This window comes from Zootoca vivipara, chromosome 7 (genome assembly GCF_963506605.1).
Source record: "Zootoca vivipara chromosome 7, rZooViv1.1, whole genome shotgun sequence".
Lineage (NCBI taxonomy): Eukaryota > Metazoa > Chordata > Lepidosauria > Squamata > Lacertidae > Zootoca > Zootoca vivipara.
The window spans coordinates 29,818,249-29,838,068 of record NC_083282.1 but is presented as its reverse complement, the minus strand read 5'-3'; the positions used below and the strand labels follow the sequence as shown (position 1 = coordinate 29,838,068).

Below are 19,820 nucleotides of genomic sequence, written 5' to 3'. Positions count from 1 at the left end.
TAAAATGTTCATTTCAATTAGAGGTGAAGTCTGTTATTCGTATTTGTCTTTCTTCAGGGTTTTGTTTTTAAATGTTGATCAAGTTTGCCCTCTAGTGGAAAACAATGCAGACAATTTAAGAAAGATATGGCACTTTTCTGAATCATACTGAATTTAGTGGCTTGTTGATGAAATAATGAGATGGTCTTGTGGAAAAGAAGGGATTTCCTACAGCCCTTTGCTATGTGTAGTATTCAGCTCCTGAGGGTTTAGCCTGTGCTATCTGCTTTACTGCAGGAAGTGTTTTTATTCTTTATTCCTAGCAAGAACACCATTCCAGCTGTGAGTTACTTTGTGACTAGGGATGCGGGTGGCGCTGTGGTCTAAACCACTGAACCTCCTGGGCTTGCCGATTGGAAGGTCAGCGGTTCGAATCTGTGCAACAGGGCTCCCATTGCTCTGTCCCAGCTCCTGCCAACATAGCATTTCGAAAACACACCAGTGCAAATAGATAAATAGGTACCGCTGCGAAAGAAAGGTAAATGGGGTTTCCGTGTGCTCTGGTTTACATTATGGTGTACGCATTCCACCAGAAGCGGTTTAGTCATGCTGGCCACATGACCCAGAAATCTGTCTCTGGACAAATGCCAGCTCCCCTGGCCTGAAAACAAGATGAAGAAGAGTTTGAAGATGAAGAGGAGTTTGGATTTGATATCCCGCTTTATCACTATCCTAAGGAGTCTCAAAGCGGCGAACATTCTCTTTCCCTTCCTCCCCGACAACAAACACACTGTGAGGTAAGTGAGGCTGAGAGACTTCAAAGAAATGTGACTAGCTCAAGGTCACCCAGCAGCTGCATGTGGAGGAGCGGACACGGGAACCCAGTTCACCAGATTACCAGTCTACCGCTCTTAACCACTAAACCTCACTGGCGCCGCAACCCCATAGACTTAACCATTTAAGGGCCGTCTTTGCCCACATGTTAGGGTTTTAGTCCTGTTTTAAATGTACAAACATGACATGAAAGCGAAAGCTGCTCTCCACTGCTACTCCCCAGGAATTGTTCAGCAATTACACTGTCTCTAAACGTGGGTGCTCTATATAGCCACAAGTCTAACAGCTATAGACAGACTTGCGCACAGTAAAAAGGGGTTCAGACAAAGTACGGTAAGTTTTTTTTACAGGTTCTGCTCCATAAACCCTACTTTTGCTGTGGATAGAATGAGTAATGATTGCAGTAATGGATAGAAACATGATTCTGAACAACAACATGCTACCCCCCACCAACAGCTCCCCGGGTTCTGATTTGTCCTTGAAAGAGATAGTCACAATAGCCTCTAGTACTATTTCTTCACAAGGGAGTCTGCCAGAAATCCTGCCTGGAACCTCTTACCTCTTTGGGAAATGAGAACCTTGAACAAAAAACGCTTTTTGAAATCTATAGAAAATTCTAAACCTGCTTGCTTTTAATGTGGGCATCACAAAAGCCTCGGATAGGTTTCAAGAAAATTGTGCCCTTAACCCTGCTAGGAATGGTAGTGATATATATTTCTCGTCATCCTATAACCAAAACAAGATGGGCCTAGAGAGTGCCTGCTTACTTACAGACATAATGGAAAATTGGTGCTTGCAAATCTTCAGCATTTATAATGCCATGCTTCTGAATTGAAAAGAGATGGGTGGGAATATGTGTTACATTCCCTCAAATCTTGCAAAGCTGTAAATCAACCAAAACAGAACATTGAGCCACTCTATAATAACCTAACAGAACCACTAGATGGCAGAAAGGGGTCATCATTGAGCATTTTTTTTAAAGTGTGGGGAAATACTTTTGAGTTGTGGTGCTATGGTAGCTTCTGCTCTAGCCCCAGTCTTCTATTTTATGTAACGTCGTTTGGGAAAATAATGGAAAAATGCTTGCCTGCTCCGTAAGTCAGAGATTCTGAGACATCCTAGTCAATTTCTTAGTTTTCACATTTGCATTCTAGATCTACAATATTGGCCTGAATATAAGCTGCACCTTTAAACTTCAAGGGAAAAAAAAGGGGGGGGGGAGACAATACTTGAATATAAGCCACTTCCTTAAAATTCCGCAGGCACTCTCACCCATTCCGTTTTACCGTATGTCTGTTTCAGCGGGTGTCCTATTTTATTTCAGGCATCAGGGGGGGAAGTTTTTTGTTCTTTCTCCAGCTTCTTCTTAGAATATTTTGTGGTGATGGAGAGTGAAGAGGAAGGAATTGTTCCCTTTCCCTTTCTGCTATGGGAAAGAAGAGAGTATTCACTTTCTTGCTGTCTTGCTAAGATGGTAATCAAGGTGAGGGGAAAAAGAATATTCCCCTTTTCTTTCATATATCAGAAAGGGAAAAGGGGCATTTTCTTATCCTGTGCTTATTCCCCTCCTATATTGTCTTCTGTAAAGTGGGAAGGGAGAAAGTAACCATGGGAGCTTGGGGCAGTGGTGAAGTGGTTTGTGGGGTCCCCCGCAAAGCATTTCTATGCAAGATCATCCTTCATCCAGCCTTCGCCTGCTCCTAAGTCTAATGTGAGTAGACTTTCTAACCTAGGGCTAGAGTCCCATTGAGGTATTTTCACAGAAACAACTATTGTCAATATGGCCCAGCTGGAGTGCTGCAGTACTGATCCAGCTAACCACCACATCCAAAATAGCTCACGAAAGGCATAGCTGCCAAGTTATCCCTTTTTAAAGGGATTTTCCCTTATGCTGAATAGGCTTCCTCGCGAGCAAAGGGAAAACTTGGCAGCTATGCGAAAGGGAAAGAGATTGTGTTGCGGGGCCTACATTTGCCATTCAGCTTCCCATAGCTATGAAATGAAATCGAAAAAAATTTCAACAATACAATATGTACCTTATAGTAACACTACAAAATCAGCAATTTATATGTATGTACTGAGGACTGTGGAATACGGTATGCATTTGAAGCTCCCCCCCCCCGCCCAGTTTAGGCATAACTTTTTCAAACAGATCAAGAATAATTTCCAGTGATTTTTTAGTCTGAACACCTGCTATGTGCCTCAATGGAACCGATGCCAGTGTGTGGTATATTTGGGGAAAGGAGCACCTGTGTATTGACACTTCTAACATTAATATGGTTTTTAAGTTTTTGGGGAAGATGGATTTTCATCTGAGTTTATTCTTTTCTTCACCCAAGTTCAAGGCACATTACTAGATTTCATTATGTTTGGATTTCACAGCCAGGAGCATCGGTGGGGCTCTATTCTGTCTTTTGATAGATGCTCAGGCATCTCAGTATGGGGGCACTAATGAACGCGAATTGTCGTCCGCAGAATAGCCAATGCGCGTGCACACACACAAATGAAAGAGGCTCTTTAAAAATGGAAATAATATGAAACTTGCCTAACCTCTGTCCTGAATGGAACAGAAGAAATAAAAGCCGGTCCCTCCACCTTTCACAAAAGCGCCCCCCCTATCCATCACTCCCAGAGTTTTTGAAGCTGCTTTTGGAACAGAACTTTGCTTGACTATGAATGAATGGCTGCCACTCTCTGTGCTACCAAAGGTAAAACCAAACAGCTGCTGCATCACTTCCCTTTCTTCCCAGCATGCTCGCTTCACCTCTCTTTATGAGCTGGTTGGCGGCTGCTGAGATCTCCAGGTTGCATTCATTCCGAGCGCACCAGCCCGGCCTTTGAATGAACCATGTCACTGGATAGCGCTTCCCATTCAAGCTGGCAGGAGGAGAAGCAAAGAGTCAAACCCATGGCAGTCAAAGCCACAAGAAGGAGATGAAACAAGGATGCTGTTTTCACTGCTGCCTTTCAGCGGCATTTGTATTGTGATGTCAAGGGTGGGGTGCATGTCACACTTCCTATTTAAATGACTACGGAACGTGTAAGTTGAGTCTTGTCTGCCTTCCAGTCTGGTAGGATTCTGCTTGAGGCAGTTTTAGAGCAGATATAAAACGGAACGAAGATTCCACTTCAGGAGGGTGGTGGGAGAGATTTTGGGGAGACGAGAAGATTCAAAGCAGCTTTCAAAGGCTTGCTTTTAATATACTCCAGTAGGCTAGTTGAATATTATAGTTAACAGTTCCCTATTAAGTTGGAAAAAAGCAGTTCATTTTTGAAGCATTTGCTATAGCTAGGTGTTTGGTTTTTTTTTTGCACCTTACAGTAACCGCACATGACCTGAGAACTACATACAGAGCATGCCTGAAGGACAGTTGTATACAATAAGTTCAACGTGTCCTGGTGTGACTTGGGTGTTCTGAGAAGAATGGAAATGATCAGGGGAAGCTACAGTGATTAAAATGGTATTTTACCTCAGACTTCTCATCATATATGTCAAATGAGAGAGAAGGAACAAGAAGCTCGATATCATTCCTGTTCGCTCTATATTCTCACCACATTGTAATCCATTGTGAGTCTGTATCTCCCCCCCCCCCCCGCCCCACAGTCTGAGGGATAAAAAATGTGCAATGAGAATTAATGGGAAAAGCAAGGAGATGGAAGGTAAATGTCGATGATAGGGCCATAAATATTTGTAATTTCCCATTGCAACACATGACCCTGCTGGGTCATATATGTACGAGTGTATGAACATGCTTAACATACATCAATGCTCATGCTTATGCGCGCACACACAAAATTATTTGAACATCTGATTTAAAGAAAATAAATTCTGGATTCAATTTTAAATGCACAAAAGTTTACAAGTAGAATGAAGAAGAAGAAGAATGAGATAATGGTCAAGGCATTGTTGTAAACCTGGGAGAAAGACTGATTTTTAGGCATGGCATCTTGCAAATACATAAACAACCTGGTCCCCTGAATAGAAAGGATTGTCCTGTTTGCCCTGCCATGTATTTATTGCCCACTATTTGATAGAAGTTTTTTTTTAAAGAAAGAAAGAAAGGAAAAGTTTGAATATATCAGTTCTACAAGTGGATCTCACAAAACAGGGAAACAGAGCAGTTCTTCAGTCTTTTTTAAGCTGGAAAAATTAGCCTCACATTTTCCTCTCAGATTAATGTTTGTTTTATGTTTTTGCATTTTAGGATAAAAAAACCCAGCCCCCAATCCTTGCCCCCAAACTCACACTCTTTGTTCAGGATACATCTACTTCCTTGCAATAGTTTGTCCCCATCCACAAAGACCTTCCCTGGGGTTTTCAGCCCACCTTTGTCCAGCTTTACGATTCCTCTGCCTGCTGGGCTAACTTTTCATGGAAATGGTAATTTAAATTAGTACTGTAGGTAGACAAAAGCTTTCCTTAATGAATACATTAGACCAGAGTTCCTCTAAAAGCTGCAAGCACAGATTTTCCTTGTTTACCAAAATTATAAAAAAAGGAAAGAACTGCTTACTGCGACTTTATGGGGTATGATAAATATGATTTTTAAAAAATGCAAGTGGGAGTTAAAAGGAAATCTAATGGCGTTAAGCTTTCATCACCCACTTAATGTAATGTTGGGCTGGCATAGAAATATAACATACAAATATTTTAAATTATATAAAGCAGAGATTTCTGTAAAGTGCCCACAGCACATTTCTTAGTTTAATGCTCTCAACAGAAGCAAACAAGGCAAAATGTTCTGGCTGAAATTGATAAAATGTGCTATTGGCAGGTAATAAATGAGATTGAATGTCTTATAAGTGAAAAAGACCAGTCACTGACCCAGTGTCTGGTTGAGGCATAACGCTGAACCATTATTTAATGTTATGTGTGCAGGCTAGCTCACCCTCTCTCCTCCTGCATTATGGCCATTAGGAGATCCAGCTAACCAAAGTTTGACATGCCATCTGAACTGGAAACTGTGGTTAGTTTTGGTTAGGGTTTGTATGCTTTATATGAATTGTAGAACTGTAGAATTGGAAGGAACTCCAAAAGTCATCTGGTCAAAATCCCTGCAATGGGTGGGGTATATGTTATTATTATGAACTACCCAATAATGGTGCTGTGTTTGTTTATGTGGAAAAGAGCACTCTATGTCCATGTCAGGAGTCCCAGTTTCTGACATGATAAGACAGCAAGCGTGGTTAATTAAAAAGGAAGATTTATTGCAAAACAAACAAACAAATAGAGTTCTCGGGAGGGCTCTAACATGCTACCAGTCTCATCAATCATGATGACCCTTCTAAGGAGTCCTTCCTCTTCTGCCAACATAAATGGAACCTATGACCCTTATGTTTCTGATTCTTCTTCCTGTCATACATCCTCCCTCAGCGATGACTGTGTGGGCATTCCACTGGGTGGTGAAGTTACCCCTGACTGATGTGAACTCTGCTCAGCCTGTGTGTGATCTGCCTCTCTCTGATCTTCAGCAGGCTGCAACCTTTCGCTTAGAGCTGTCTTATTCCTGACAACCCCTTTGCCCAGTTCAGGAAGACTGGAGCTTGGGGGTGGGGTGGGGAAGCTGCTTCAACAGTGACGCATCTCAGCCTTGAACCTTACACAGGAACTTGAGGCTCCACCTCTTTCTGATTTGCAGTCAGATCCTGATCTTCATGGGTGCTTCCATGCACTTCACCCTCCTCCCAAGTAGTCTCAAGTAGCTGGACACTTTGAAAGCATCACTGAAACATCTTGTGTGGATGGGGGACATATCCTTATCCAATGAGACCTCAGGTTCTAAGACTAGGCAGAGCTGAACCCTGACAAAATAGACCCAGGAGTCCTTGGAGGATATGGACTATCTGGATTTGTTTCACTCTTGGTTCAGGCACAGTTTTGGGACTGAATTAGCCTTGGTCACCAAGAGTGGGACAGGGTACCACCTTCTCAGTCTGTTGGTGGCAATGACAATAATAATACCCTTGCCACTCTGGGCGGCTTCCAACAAACATTAAAATACATCAAATATCACAAATTAAAAACTTCCCTAAACAGGGCTGCCTTTAGGTATTTTCTAAATGTCAGGTAGTTGTTTATCTCTGACCTCTGATGGGAGGGCGTTCCACAGGGCGGGCACCACTATTGAGAAGGCCCTCTGCCTGGTTCCCTATAGCTTTGCTTCTCACAGTGAGGGAACTGTCAGAAGGCCCTCGGCGCTAGACCTGAGTGTCCGGGCAGAACGATGGAGGTGGAGACACTCCTTCAGGTATACTGGACCGAGGCCGTTTAGGGCTTTAAAGGTCAGCACCAACACTTTGAATTGTGCTCGGAAACGTACTGGGAGCCAATGTAGGTCTTTCAAGACCGGTGTTATGTGGTCTCAGCGGCCGCTTCCAGTCACCAGTCTAGCTGCCACATTCTGGATTAGTTGTAGTTCCCGGGTCACCTTCAAAGGTAGCCCCACGTAGAGCACATTGCAGTAATCCAAGCGAGCGATAACCAGAGCATGCACCACTCTGGCGAGGCAGTCCGCAGGAAAGTAGGGTCTCAGCCTGCGTACCAGATGGAGCTGATAGACAGCTGCCCTGGACACAGAATTGACCTGCGCCTCCATGGACAGCTGTGAGTCCAAAATGACTCCCAGGCTTCACACCTGGTCCTTCAGTGGCACAGTTACCCCATTTAGGACTAGGGAGTCCTCCACACCTGCCTGCCTCCTGTCCCCCACAAACAGTACTTCTGTCTTGTCAGGATTCAATTTCAATCTGTTAGCCACCATCCATCCTCCAACCGCCTCCAGGCACTCACACAGGACCTTCACCGCCTTCACTGGTTCTGATTTGAAAGAGAGGTAGAGCTGGGTATCATCTACATACTGGTGAACACCCAGCCCATACCCCCTGACGATCTCTCCCAGCGACCACATGTAGATGTTAAAAACATGGAACCCTGAGGCACCCCACAAGTGAGAGCCCAGGGGTCTGAACACTCATCCCCCACCACCACTCTCTGAACACGGCCCAGGAGGAAGGAGCGGAACCACTGTATGACAGTGCCCCCAGCTCCCAACCACTCTAGACGGTCCAGAAGGATGTTATGGTTGATGGTGTCAAAAGCCGCTGAGAGATCCAGCAGGACTAGGAAACAGCTCTCACCTTTGTCCCTAGCCCGCCGGAGATCATCAACCAGTGCGACCAAGGCAATTTCAGTCCCATGATGAGGCCTGAATCCCGACTGGAAGGGATCCAAACGGCCCGCTTCTTCCAGGCGTGCCTGGAGTTGTTCAGCCACCACTCGCTCAATCACCTTGCCCAAGAATGGTAAATTTGAGACTGGGCAATAATTAGCCATATATGCCGGGTCTAAAGATGTCTTTTTAAGAAGCGGTTTAATGACCGCCTCTTTCAGCGGGTCTGGGAATACTCCCTCACAGACCATAGTATCCAACCTTGTAGGCTGGGTACTGGGGATACAGTTTTACTGTGCTGCCATTCCTACATGCAGGGCCGTGTCTAGAAAATAACATTAGGGGATTGTCTCTTGGCTTCCTGTTCCTTGTGCTATAGTGTGCCTCAGGGAACAAATCCATTGTGAATGTTCTTTGACATGAAGCCATTGGGAGTCATGTAAAGGAGTTTGGGGGCATGCTATGATAACCAACTCCATTTCTCCATAACACCTGAGTCAGGTGAGGCTAAGCATAGTCTGAAACGTTGTCTGGATGCAGTTGTGGAATGGATGAGGGCTGATAAACTGAGCTTGAATCCCAAGAAGACAGAGGCACCGTGGGGGTGTAGTTCCAGTGTCTGGGACGTTGGCCATTCCTTGTCCTGGCCAAATATATTATCCCACTGAAAGAACAGGTGGTGTTGCTCCTGGATCCATCTTTATCAGTTAATGTTCAGGTAGCCTCAGCAGCTAGGAGTGCATTTTATCAACTCTGGCCATTCTTGGACAGGAATAGGCTGGCTGTGGTGATTCGGGTATCGGTAACTTTGACACTTGATGAGTGCAATGTGTGGGGCTACTCTTGTGTCTGGTCTGGAATCTCTAGCTGGTGCAATATGCTGTTGCTAGACTGTTGAGTGGAACAGACTACTGCCAGCACACAACTCCAGTCCCTAGAAGCTTACACTGGCCGCCCATATGTTACCAAGCTATGTTCAAGGTTCTTCTGCTAATTTACAAGGCCCTTAACAACTTGGGCCTAGGATATCTTAAGGACCTGTCCTTTCACTGCCATCTCTGAGGAGTGATTGTTGGTGCTCCCCCATGGCTCAGACATACAACTCATAAGTACTACAAGGCATGGAGCCAGAGTATTGGGTCCAAGCCAGTGAAACTCCCTCCCACTTGCTGAACTTTGGGCACATGGCTAGGACTTCCTTTTTCCAACAGGCATTTGAAGGTAATATTTGGTTTTAGGATAAATTTTGAAAGCTTTGTTGTCCCATTTTCTGTGGATTTTTTTTTTAAATGTAAACCACTTAGCAATGTGAATAATTAAATGATATATAAATGTCTTTAATAATAAAGAAATAAACCTTATGAAATCCAAATTCTGTGTTGTGCCAGTATGGCATGTTAATTTGTCAGCTTTTAACTAGTAGACTATGTTAGCATGTTTTTATTATGAAAGATATTGAGGTTATTTTAGTGACAGCGGAACAGTAACCAACAATAAATGATTCCCTCTCTCTCTAAAATATTTTCAGCCCAATTGCTTTGTGGAAAAGGAACAAAATGATCACACATGTTTATTTAATGCACAATGTATTTTTTATTTAGAACTTCATACAATGCAGAATGCATTTGATTTTAGTTTCGTTCCAATTAACATTAATTAATATATTTATCATTTGATGTAGCACTGGCATCCCCAAGGTGGTTCGCGAGATAACTCAGTTAATTTGAGATATCGAAAGTTTGGTCTTAAGTACGTTGTCAGGGTAATGTTCACCCAGTCCGGAGTCTTCTCAGAGCTAAGCTGCCCAAGCTTCTGAGTCAGACGTTGCTTCAATATCTGTCAAAAAAGGAAAATCACCATCAATCAACAGAGTCCAAGCGATATATTTTTAGCAGTGAGGACACTCCCACTTTGAATTAACAAAATCAAAACCAAAACAACAACCCAGTCAAATAATTTGTTGGAATGGGTATGGAATTCTATTTTTTGTCTCTACATCTTCAAACAGAGAAAAATTGGTAATTCTTTCAGTTTTATACACACAGTTGCAGTGAAAGAGGCAAGTGCTAAAAAAACAACACAAACCTTTTATCAAATAATAATGCTATTTTTGTTGAAGAAAACTTCTGCAGGGACATGTGGGTTATCCTATTAAGGCAACATGCTAAAGATCAGTTCATTCAACCAAGCAACTCCTTCCAGCTCTGAACTGTGAAATACTAAGGGCAGATAACCCAATGGTGTGGTGGATTTGAATGTCACACATACATTTTTTTTATTAATGATTTCTTAGTTTACCAAAGTGTGTGCAATGTCTCTTTTTTCAAGTTAAATTTTCTACAGGCGCACATACGTTTGAACTAACCAGCCTCTTCAAGAACGAGAAGGGAGAGTGACATTGCATCAGCTGTCTGCATTAATGGTACAAAGCCCCGCTTCTCCCTTCCTCCTTCCATTGCAGTGGCAGTTAGCTTTGCCTTGTGAAAGACACAGCTGTGATCCCACTTGAAGGGAGTATATGGCAATCCACCTCTTTCTTAAAAGACTCTGCTTCAGACATGCACTCTGCTCACAGAGACACATTTGCAGCCTTAGACTATTAGTAATGGTAGAAAGCAAGTCTCTCTACTTTCAAGCTGAGAGATGCATAGCAGATCAATGACAACACAATTGTCATTGTCCCCTCCCAACTTTGTGTTGTCGGGAATCAGGCATGGACAGGTAGCCATGGCACTTCTGCATGTGGACAAAGCAAGGTCTATTCTGTTCCATTCTCACCGAAAATTTCGTCTCCTAATATTTGTTGAAGGCTACTTACAACTTTACAGGCTGCTCTGAAGGCTGCCTTTAAAGCTTAAAAAACTGCCCCAATTCCAGATAAAAACCAGTTTAAGTGGCTAGCAAGTGTAACTGCCACCATGACTAGTGCCTGGGAATTCCATCCACAGCTACAAGTGCCTCTGGGAGGGATGTGATGTGGTGCTGTGCCGTTTTATTTCTAGGAGAGTTGTATGGAGAGTATAGTCAAGCTATAAACTGATGCTCTGGTTTCCAAATTTAACTGACCTCTATCACACTTATCCGTCAAAGACCAGGAACGCAAAAGCTCCGTAGTGGTTGATGCTTGTTCTTGATTGGGCATCTGGGCTTCATTTCTCATTTCACCGTCATTGTTTCCGCAGAGTCCGCAGGTTTTACCTCTCATGCTGGAAGCGACTGTAACCTGCGTGGATAATGGATATTTACTGTAGAAGCTTGTGCTTGTATCCTTACAATGCAGTGCATTAAAGGAATGCAGCAAGAAATTCTAGCACAAGAAGCAGCAGGCTGGCAGACTTACTGTCAGTAGTTCGCCATCGTACGTCACATTCACTAGGCCTACCACTGGTGCCTCAATAGCAACAGTGGTCTCATTTTTACACATTTTAAGGTGGGCTGTGGAGAAACGGGATAGTTGAAAATGGCTTACCAATTATTTTAAAGAGCAAGAGCATGTTTCAGCAGTGTACACAGAAATGTACACATTTCGTTCATTTGTTTTACATTTCTTTTTGAGTCTTGCCTACAGAATGGGACCAGAGACATAGCAATTTTTGCTACGAGATTCTGTGACATCAGCTTGTATTGACTACTGTGTACAGAAAATTTAATCAAATTTGTGGGTAGGATACTCAGCTAACCCATCACACCTTTACTGATCAAGGCTTACTAACTTATTTTCAATGTTTACTTTATTTCGTTATTGTGTGTGTGTGTGTGCCAAGTTATTAAAGGTTTTTTTTAAAAAAACAACAACAACCAACCAATTGATTACCAATATGTAATCAATAGACTACTTGGATTTAAGTTGACTCAGGTGAATAGAACTGTGTTGTGATTTAAGAAAAAGCATAATATTAGATGCCGTACCTTTCTCATCCTCAAACTCCTTTTTGTCAAGCAGGACTCGTTTCTCATTATATAACAAAGAAGGTGCATTCATGGTAGGTAAGATCCTGATATAACTTCTGAGCCTGGGGGGGGGGGAGGAGGAGAGAATGCTTTTTGTTAGAAGGTGAAAAAACTGATATTAACAATCAATGTGAAGCACCACCCATCTTTCTCCCATATTTGTCATTTACGATTGCACTGCAAAACTGCACCAGTCCCCCCCCCCCGAGGCTCCTCGTGCTTCTTTTCCTGTGGTTTGAAAGGTTCACATTAAATTTGAAACCAAATGCATTTCTTCCCTGCATATTGGTTGCTATAGACCCTTCAAGGCATCAGCAGCATGGCATGGGATAACTGTGATCTGATTCCATTTAGATCTGAGAAAACCAGCTGCACATTTCTGCAGTCTGGGTCCTGTGGCCCAGTTTGCAATTATTTCTAATGCAGTTCCCATCACAGGGGGGTGGGGGGTGGAAAAAAAGGTTAAACCTTTATTTTTCCCCCTTGTGATTATATTATCTGAAAAAGCTGTGTGTTTGTTAAAACTTACTCTGAAGAGATATTGATGTGAACCTCTGCTGGACTATCAGGTCTGGACTTTGATAGCCAAACACGGAACCGTGGTTCATAATCCTCATTTTTGCTGCAGTCTTGGACTACCAAAAGGTCACAGGCATGTTGGCTTGTAGTTACATTGAATACCTTTTTGTCGAAGGTCACGATCTGTTCGTCGTTCATCTCACATACAGCTGGTAAGATGACACCCCCCCCAAAAAAAGAAGTCAGATGCGGCAGTGAACATAAGATAGCCATAAATATGCAATGGTTAGGCAGATGTCTGGAAGCACATTTTCTTGTTAGACTTAGATTCCATCCCTTGCGGTTCAGATGAATAACCAGGGAAGCCTGTTTGATCCAAAAAGCCTCTCAGCTTGACTAGATCTCAGGTTTTGTCAAACTTTTGCCACTTTTACAAAAGACTGCCAGTAGAACTGTCCAGTTGTGGACCCATGCGCAGTGTGCAGTGAAGAACAGGTGGAACAAACTTACACGACTATGTTCTGAGACTGAAAATCGGCCACAGCTTTATTGATTACAGATGTAGGCGGGCTAAGGCTTTAGGCTTTGGGTGTGTATCCTGCACCGGCCTCCCAGAGGGTCATACTTGAGTTACAGGCCACCTCAAGATGCAGGTCAACTAAACTGGCCCCCGTCAGGCTGCCATTGGAAGTTCTATAGCCCAGCCACTCTCTAAGGCAGGCACCCCCAAACTGCGGCCCTCCAGATGTTTTGGCCTACAACTCCCATGATCCCTAGCTAACAGGACTAGTGGTCAGGGAAGATGGGAATTGTAGTCCAAAACATCTGGAGGGCCAAAGTTTGGGATGCCTGCTCTAAGGCTTTAGGACAGAAACTCCTATTCAGCCCCCTTTACCGGGATACCCTGAGATATTGCATCTGCCTGAGAGTGGAGTGATGATCGGACTCAACCTACTCTTCAGAAGCTACACTAAGGATTGATCTTCTGCTGACTGCGCTGCCTAGTCCAAGCACAGACGGCTTAACTAGAGCAGTGGTGGACCAGAGTGGTCCATTGCCTGCCCCTTCAGCCTCTATTGACCAGTTTAATTTAAAGTTGTGGCAGGCAATCCCATTACTCCTTGCAGCTGCCCGAGGGCAAAACCAGCAGCCAGACTTTATTGTACTTATTGGGGCTTATGTCTGAGTTCATAGGACCGTGCTGTCAATTATTTATGTATTTATTAATTTCAATGTATTTCAGGTTGCAAGGTGGGTTACAGAACAGAAGAAGAACATCATAATTTATAATAATTATTAAAAATATATATCAAATGAGCCATCCATATAAAATCACTAAATCCGTTTACAATATATAATTGCTAAATAGAAGGCTTAAAGTAAGAAAAAAATATGCTTGCAAAATGGTATTGTTGTAAGCTAAGAACAGGCAATGCTTTAAATTCAAAGACTTGCCTGATGTAAGTAAAGTATTAATTTACCTTCACCTCCTTTGGGTGTCCATGACATTAATTCAAATAAATCATATGCCCTTTTTGCTGAAGATTGATAATATGGAGTTTCGAAAGCGGGTAAAGAAAATGGAAAACAGAGGCCATCTCTGTAAAAGATTCCCTAGAAAACAAAGAATGAATGTATAAGCACCAATGTGGCTGTAGACAAAGCTTGTGTTTTGAGTTATCATTTAACTACATGAACTAAAACACCCCCCCCCCCAATTTTCTAAACACGAAGGGATACATCCCAATTTAAGCTCAGCAGTTCCACTCTCAATAGAGGAAGTGGGGGTGGCGGTTATCTCTGTTGATTCTTCCTTCCCCTTAAAGTTCCCTGTGTCCCCTCAAAATCTCCTCAACAGGTTGGGGGCTATTGGGAGGAGCATGAGAAGTAGCATAGGCAGCTGCAGGGAGAAAATGGCTCCCTCCTTCCTCCCTGGATCTTGACCGAATCTTCAAACAGAAGAAGCCCTTCTGTTTGTGGAAAGGACACAAGCAGAATGTTGATTGAGCAACCATCCTGATTTGTTTGGGGCAAGTTAAAGTGCGGCTTAAATTTGCGACCTTACAAAAATGGGCTTTTACGATACCGCTGCTGAAACAGACATACGGTAAAATGGAATGGGTGTGAGTGCCTGTGGAATTTTAAGGGAGCGGCTTATATTCGAGTATTGCCTTCTCTCTCTCTCTCTCTCTCTCTCCCCCTTGAATTTTAAAGGTGTGGCTTATATTCGGGCCAATACGGTATAAGACATTGAATCAAGCAATTGTTATTCAACACTTTCCAATGCACTTTCACATCACTTTCCTTTTTGGGGGAAAAAAAGTCTGCTTTTAGGGAGCAGAGGGCCTGCTGTGCAAGGTCACCCACTTTAACCGTACCACCTGAATATGATAGTATGTGGTTGAATCAAACCTGAAAATAGGTAGTTGGGGCTGTTTTTTTGGGAGGGGGGAGTTAGGGGAAAACTGTATTTGATTGCTCGTATTTGATTATATGTTGTTCTTATATTCAACTAATAAAATATTTAATAGTAATAGTAATAATAATAATAATAATAATAATAATAATAATAATAATAATCTCCTCTATACTTGCTGACCACCCAGGTGCTTCCCCGAAGACAAACTACCCTTATTTAATAACCCATATTTAATAAAAGAGATAACAAATACATGCCTCGGGCAATCTCAACAGTGTAGCCGTTGTATATGGTGAGGATTGAACCACTCTGAACAGAACCTGACGTGAAGGATTCTTCTGATAGACCGCTGTGAAGTATTTCATGTATGCAATACCAGGAATGAGATCCATAACCCTTGGATGAAATCAAAATAGGATTTAGTCAGATTTTTTTTAAAAAAACCCCCTAATATGTGCAACAATTAGGTTTAATACGAAATGAGGTGGGTGCTATACCAAGCAGCACATTTCTCTAGGTAGCGTGGAACCTTTGTCCATTTCATCTCGATTTGGAATGCATCCCGTCCTGCAACCAGCCCACTGGAAGCCTTTGTTCGAATGCTGTAATCTTTGCAGTTGTCACCCCAGCTCAGGTCATTCTTAGGTAGAAATAAAAACAAGTTATTTAATCCCATGGGAATGAAAAGCCAATGACCCGTTTGGATCCTATCACAATGGCATCTTCATAGCATTGGGGGATGCCCCTGTTTTATAAGCTGAAAATATTTTTGTTCTATCAGTGAGAAAATTTGGGACTGGCCATTTGCTCTGTGTTTTATTATCACAGAATCCAATGAGTGTTTTAGTAACTGTATTGTAGACCACTGTTATATTTTTCCTATGAGTTGGCAGTTCATAAACAAGCAGTTGGCCAACCTAAATGATATTGGTAAGGAATATTTAAAGAACTATCTCACCCCCCCACAAATCTGCATGTTGAGATTGGCATAGGTATGGTTTGTGCTTGTGTGGAACACTTTTCTTTTCAAGTTATTCACCAGGATGCGACAACGTCTCCCTCTACATTCTAGGAGATGCTTTTTGATTTCTGAAGTTTAGCGAATTTTCAACTTTAAGCAGATCTTCTGCCTGTAATAATCTGTGCCCCCTAGCTAGTGTGGGATAATTAATAAGAAGTGCTCTGCCTTGGTTCTTAATCTATTCAATGTTTATTATTAGTGATAATTTGTTTTATTGTATTTCAATATTTTTATCACGTGTAGCTTTGGAGAAGCATTGCTGAAAATTGTCTTACAAACCACCAAAATAACTGAAAACACATTTTTAAAAAATGTTTTGTTTTTGTTTTTTACCTGGAATGTGTAAGGTTGCACAATACTATCAAGACATGCTCTCCACTTGGTTCTGGCAAGCTCACTTCCAACTACTTTCATCTGGACTTTGTAGCGGTCATGCTTCATGTACATTGAAAATCTGTAGCCCTGTTCTTTCTTATCACTCCTAACTGCCTCAGCCACAATAGTAGCATAAGGTCGTAGTGAATCGCCATGGTCCTGAAAGACAGAAAAACGAAAGGGCACCATTTTAATGCCTACGATATCAGTTGCATTCAGCTAGAGTCACATTCACACCATAAATTTCAATCTCTGTGATACCACTTTGAACAGTCCTGGCAGAGCCGGCTCTAGGGGCAGTCTGGGTGCCGCGGGGCGCCAGGGCGCCGGCCCGGGAGGGGGGTGCCGTGCAACGGAGCCGCACGGAAACTGTGCTGCGCCCTGCGCCCACCCACCAGCCGCGGCAAGAAACGGAGCGGGATGGGGGCACCGGAGCGATCTCCGCACCACGGCGCCCGACGTGCTTGAGACGGCCTGAGTCCTGGCTTTCCCCAAAGACTATTGGGAGCTGTGCCTATTAAGCTGTACTGTACCTATTAAGGGTGCTGAGGGATCTTGGGAGGCTCCTATTCCCTTTACTGAGCTACAATTTCCAGCATGGTTTAACAATCAAATCTCTTTACAGGAAACTTTGGGAACTGTAGCAGGAAGTCTGTGGTTGAGACCCTATGTACTTCATGCTGTCTAGGAGCAAAATCAGATGTCTATGTAGAGGTGTAATTATTTGCCTGCCCTGTTCATCTATAAAATGGGAGGATGGGTTCACTTTTAACACTAAAAAGGGTGTGTGAGGAGGGGGAGCTGAACTCTGCTGTCATTTCCTTCTCTCCTTGTGTTCTGCCACCCAGCTTTGATTTGTACTTCTGAAAGTGCTATTGAAAGGGTGAACCAGAGGTAGAATTCTTAATTTATTCAGTAATATTTTTTATACCACTTACTATTAGAAGAGAAATCTTGAAACATTTTATAATGTTAAAAACAGCAACAATATTACAGATGCCACCCAAAGCATAAGGCAAGTGAAACCACGTTCATTTATATAATTGCAATTAGATTTTAGCCTCCACTGTGACTAGGACAGACACATGAACAAGAATTGTAGCTGTTTTGAAAATGCTTTCCCCTTGTATTTAACACAACAACAACAACAACTTTTATTATTCATTATTTAAAATTCATTATTTATTTTATTATCCCGCCCATCTGATTGGGTTTCCCCAGCCACTCTGGGCAGCTTATAGCATACACTCATACCTTGGAAGTTGAACGTAAGTCTGTTCGACTTCCAAAATGTTCAAAAACCAAAGCACAGCCAATCGGAAGCTGCAGAAGCCCAGTCACTTCCTGGTTTTGATCATTCGGGAGCTAAAACGTTCGAGAACTAGGCTGTTTGAAAACCAAGGTACGGCTGTATATAAAGCATACTAAAATATCAAACATCTAAAACTTCCCATTACAAGGCTGCCTTCAGATCGCAGTTTTAAAAAAACACTTAGGAAATAAATAAAGATAGGGAGAAAAACCGACAACTTTGCTAGCCACTTCCTGTAAATTAATTACCTGACTGAAACCTGGACCTAAGCTAAGGAATGAAGCAATGACTTCTTTTTCACTTTTATAAACTTACCTCCTGCGAGAAGCTGCCTTTTCCACCCTTCAGCTTTCTGCTTCTGCTGCTTCTGGAGCTGCTGCTGCTTGAGCTGCTACTGGATTCAGAGGATGAGGATGAACTGCTTGATGATGAACTGCTTGATGCTTGCTGATTTTCGCCCCGTAATAATAATGAGAGAGATAAACAGAGAGAATGAGAATGAGATGACACTGTGATATAGGACCTGTCACTCACACTATGAGGTGGAATATCCCCACCCCCGTCTCCAAAGTCCCAGGTGCTTTTCAGACACATGGATGGCTTACAACCCTCTTTGCAGACAGTAGCCACAGATGCTTCCTCTGGAATGCCCACCCTAAAGAGTTACGATGCCAACTCTATTTGCAGCATCAGATGTTGCAAAGTCACGCAGGCTATATTCCTAGGCACTGTTTAAAATGGTGCAGAAAAAGTCTCATTGGTGAACACTGCTTTTTTTGGGGGGGACGAATTTGCCCCATTTGGATGAATTTGACCCGCATGACATGGAATTCTGCAGTCTTTCTCGGAGAGGAAGTCCATTTTAAAGAATCACTAATATCAAAACTACCTGGTGCTTCGTCTGCTGCTTTGCCTTGTGTGCCGTGTATTTCGCGTTAGCCAATTCCAGACCTCGCAAGTCCTTCTGAATTCCAAGAAGAAGAAGAAGAAGAAGAAGAAGAAGAAGAAGAAGAAGAAGAAGAAGAAGAAGAAGAAGAAGAAGAAGAAGAAGAAGAAGGGGGGAAGGTAAGGTAAATCAAATGCACTCTGGTAAATAGAGGAACAATTCGGCAGTTGTTTCATAGAAAGCACTTACTGAAGGTCTCTTGCTGCTGCCGGTGTGGCTGTCCTTAATGTGCTGCTTCTGTTTGCTTGGGCGGCCCTTGGAATGTTTCTTGTTGCTGCTGCTGTCACTGCTGCTGCTGCTGCTGCTGTCGCTGCTGCTGCTGTCGCTGCTGCTGCTACTACTGCTGCTGCTGCCACTGCTGCTGCTGCCACTGCTGCTACTGCTGCTGCCACTGCTACTACTGCTGCTGCTGCTGCTGTCACTGCTGCTGCTGCTGCTGCTGCTGTCGCTGCTTCTGCTACTGCTACTGCTGTCGCTGCTTCTGCTGCTGCTGTCGCTGCTGCTGCTGCTGCTGCTGCTGCTGCTCTTCAAAGAAGTCTTCCTGGGGTGCTTCTGATAACGTTCTTGTTGCTTCATATCTATCATTTCCTCTTCATCCCAATCATCGCTTGAACTGTCAGAGCTATCACTAGAGCTTTCGCCGGAGCTGCTGATGGGCTAATGGGGGAAGTACCCGGAGAAAGACAAACACGGTCATATTAAGTTTTCTAAGCTCGAAAAGAACATTCTGTAGACAATGTACTTCTCGTTTGGCTAGAGGGGGGAAGCTAATTTGCAGATTCTCATCGGCACAGAATTCTTGGCACCCGTCTGTCTCAAGAGAGAATGGAGTGCGCCTCCGGGAGCAAAGAATCACTGCGCCTGCTGTGGGTGCAAAGACCGGTAGCTTTTAACTGCTGCCTCCTACATTGTTGTAGCACCAAAGTGACCTCTGCAGGGCACAAGAAAATGTTTCACACAAACACATAGCTCACATATACAATCAATATCAGTCTTCAACTAACTGCTTCCTTGGTTCACAATATTGGACCCTGCTGGACTAGGGTTGCCATACTTCAATAAGTGAAAATCCAGACACAAAAGTCATCAAGCTTTTCTTTTGCAAAAAAGTTAATTATTATTATTATTTTTAAAAAAGAGCTATTTTTGAGCCATTTTTATTTTAACCGATTTCTGGAAATCCTGCCTGGATGCTATTTTCGTCAAACAAATCCCGGATATGTCCAGGAAATTCCAGGCGTATGGCAGCCCCATGTTGGACTCAAAATCCTAACACCCTGGGCAACTGGCCATGC

The 19,820-nt window shown here is 43.0% G+C and overlaps 1 protein-coding gene across 1 annotated transcript in view; it reads right to left on the bottom strand.

Moving 5' to 3' along the window:
- Positions 1-9,566: 9,566 nt before the first annotated feature.
- LOC118088835 (vitellogenin-1-like) overlaps positions 9,567-19,820 on the bottom strand; it is a 35,085-nt gene continuing 24,831 nt past the window's right edge. Inside the window, exons 23-34 of the mRNA XM_035122949.2 lie at positions 18,715-19,182; positions 18,469-18,543; positions 17,895-18,026; positions 16,226-16,426; positions 15,369-15,511; positions 15,129-15,267; positions 13,934-14,066; positions 12,463-12,661; positions 11,892-11,995; positions 11,323-11,417; positions 11,049-11,205; positions 9,567-9,818 (exon numbers count right to left, since the gene is read on the bottom strand). Coding sequence (XP_034978840.2) covers positions 9,778-9,818; positions 11,049-11,205; positions 11,323-11,417; positions 11,892-11,995; positions 12,463-12,661; positions 13,934-14,066; positions 15,129-15,267; positions 15,369-15,511; positions 16,226-16,426; positions 17,895-18,026; positions 18,469-18,543; positions 18,715-19,182 — 1,887 coding nt within the window. The 3' untranslated portion in view covers positions 9,567-9,777. The remainder of the gene's footprint in view (positions 9,819-11,048; positions 11,206-11,322; positions 11,418-11,891; positions 11,996-12,462; positions 12,662-13,933; positions 14,067-15,128; positions 15,268-15,368; positions 15,512-16,225; positions 16,427-17,894; positions 18,027-18,468; positions 18,544-18,714; positions 19,183-19,820) is intronic.